The 3,026-nt window shown below is 27.6% G+C and overlaps 1 protein-coding gene across 1 annotated transcript in view; it reads right to left on the bottom strand.

The window, feature by feature from the left end:
• The window catches only part of LOC107629550 (ABC transporter G family member 15-like), an 8,559-nt gene extending 5,769 nt beyond the window's left edge, over positions 1-2,790 (bottom strand). Inside the window, exons 1-2 of the mRNA XM_016332367.2 lie at positions 2,431-2,790; positions 219-298 (exon numbers count right to left, since the gene is read on the bottom strand). Coding sequence (XP_016187853.1) covers positions 219-298; positions 2,431-2,671 — 321 coding nt within the window. The 5' untranslated portion in view covers positions 2,672-2,790. The remainder of the gene's footprint in view (positions 1-218; positions 299-2,430) is intronic.

Raw genomic sequence — 3,026 nt, 5'->3', positions numbered from 1 at the left:
TTTTGGTATTTTTTAAATTGAGAGTTTGATTTTTGTACAACAAATTAAACCGTTTCATATTTGAAATTAATATCCTAATTCGAAAAGATATCGTTATTAATCCAATATCAAAAATAAAAAGTGGCAAAATTTTTCCCAAAAAGAAATAATAAGATATAAAAATGAAGGATATGGAATAATATACAAAAATAATATATATTGTGATCATAGTTACTTACAACACCACCATAGTCCAATCTTCTTTTCTTTCCATTTAAAAGCACATTTCCAGACAAGATAACATTCCTAGCGAGTCTACCTGTAATCAATAATTCCAATAATAATCTGAGGATGTTAATGTGCCACCATATATATTCATAATAAAAAATGTTATTTGTACATTAAATTAAAATTAATCACCAGTGTATTTGTGTACAAATATATGTGTAGTTTAATTTATTTTTAATGTATATTTATATTTTAACATGTATTTTATACTGGTGGCTAATTTTAGTAGCTGATTTTGGTGTACGCATAACATAATTCATTTATAATTTGTACATACACCTATTTCGTATATATATCAATGCTATGTAACGAACTATGCTTTATTATAATTAATGAAAATATTTCTCTTATTATTAATAACACCTTAAGAATTTGGTAACTGTTCATCATCACCATCCAACAATTTCTAAATCAATTAGTAGAGCCTACCGTCCGATACACATGATTCTGAAAATCTCCACCTACCTTAACTTCTTTTAGTAGTGCATGTTTAATTAATAATTATACAGAACATTTTCGGCGAGGCCACTGTTAGGGCAATATAATAATTTTATATTTAATTTCCATTTAAAGCATAAGCATTAATTTTTCCCTTGGTGACCAAAATACATGACAAATAATAGTGAAATTATTATTACTTGCAACCGTCTCTACCAAGGGTAGATGTTCAATAATAAATGAAATATGCTTTCTAAGATAATGTTCATCCAGATAGAGATGATTCTTTGTTTGATCCCATGAAATAAATAAATAAATAAATGAGGACAGTTGATGGTAGGGCTAACTTTAGCTATGTTAAAACTTTAAATAATTATCTTAGAAAGGCCAAGGAAGAATATTTTCTTTGAAATTAAATGAAGTGACAAATTAAATAGGATACTTTTTTTAAGTTTTCATATATTGCTCATTTATTCTATATAAAAAAGAAAAAATTTTTAGTTAATATTATCAAAGTATTATTTTATACTATTTTTGGCACTTAAAAAATAACCTCTACAATTAATTACCTACACCCTAATTATCTATGCAAGGACATGTTATGGGGCTCTCTTTGGCAGGGTAGAATGGAACATCATGATTTAATAACATGATAAACTACAGAGAAAGACTATTGGGTCTGTTTTACACAGTTATGCAATTACATCTATTTTTTTAGATGATCATTCATGTGGTCAATATAAAATATAATTATTTTTACTGATGTGACATTACGTAATTAAATACACGAGTAAAACTATTTTTTACTGACAGTGCATCAAAATTAGAGAAAAAATGTATCATCCACTTTTTACGTTAATTTTATATTAGAATCTAAATAAACAAATTTTAAACAACAAACTCCCTCCCCCCAAAAAAAAGAGAGAATAAAACAAGAACAAAAAGATGAAAGCCATTTTTGTTAACTTATCTAAACAAATATTCAACTTTTGCAGTATGGTGTCAATGTATCAAATAAAATTGCATGATTTGATGATTTAATATGAAAAATATTTGTCTTTGATCTAAAATAGATAGTCAATGGTAAAAGTTTCTGAAGAAAATCTTTATAATTTAATATGAAAAATATTTGTCTTTGATCTAAAATAGATAGTCAATGGTAAAAGTTTCTGAAGAAAATCTTTATAAGGGTAATTTATTCATTCCCATCTCGTTGGGAGATAACAATAACTAACCCCACCACCATTTGAAATAATAAATATATGAGAAAGAGACATACTTATCACCTTTCAATAAAGTACATTATTTTATTCTATTCTATCATAGGATGATTTGAATCATATCACAATCACATCTAAGAGAAGCATGCAAATTGAAACAATGAACATGATAATCATTAATCAAGTTACTAAAAAAAATGAAGGTTTTTGCAAATGGGTAGTTAATAGTTAATAGGATGTTTAGAAACTTTTATATCATAATTTAGACAAATTATAGAGTGTTTCTATCAACATGCATATTGGCCAATGCAAGGTTTCCCAATGGAAAGTAAAAAAATAAAATAAAATAATAATAATAATAATATAAAAAGCAAAATAGAAGTATATATAATAACGAACATGAAAGCTAAGGCATGAAGAAGCAAATATGAATGAATATTGAATATTATTATTATATTTGATGAAAAGATGGAAATGCAAAGAGTGATGAAAAAAGAATAAAAACCTGCCAAAGAATCAAGAAGAGTGGATTTTCCAGAGCCAGAAGGACCCATAATAGCCATGATTCTGTTAGGTTCAGCATACCCATTCAAGCCATTAAGCAACCTCTTTGTGTGTCCATTGCCAAAGTTTGGAACCACAACAGTTATGTCTTCCCAAACTAGGTACATTCCTCTCTTCTCACTTCCCTCATCATCACCATTACTTCCACTGCTAGTACTTGTAGTAATGCTTTTATTCTCCATTTCTCTCTCAAATCAACAATACTAGACAAAACCCTGTACTTCTAGTACTCTTTGGTTTTTGGAATTAATCAAATATCAAGTAATAATAATATTATATTATATATAACATTGCTGCACAGCTAGCTAGCTTAGATGTGTGTATGTAGGTATCGTTGTTAAATAATGATGATGGGCTTGGTGATGCATGTGAATTAATTAAGGAGAAGCTGAAAAGGACACATCTCAATCTCAACTAGTTAGGGCAACATCAACTAGAGCTTCTTCACTCTTCGGATAATTATGAAAAGCTGCCTCTACTTTTAGTTTTAAGAGAAAGGAAATAAGTTATATATATATATATAAAGATTAAAAGCTT

The sequence above is a fragment of the Arachis ipaensis genome, chromosome B03, assembly GCF_000816755.2.
Source record: "Arachis ipaensis cultivar K30076 chromosome B03, Araip1.1, whole genome shotgun sequence".
Lineage (NCBI taxonomy): Eukaryota > Viridiplantae > Streptophyta > Magnoliopsida > Fabales > Fabaceae > Arachis > Arachis ipaensis.
Note: the sequence above shows the minus strand (reverse complement) of the source record. Positions and strands in the feature narration are given on the sequence as shown.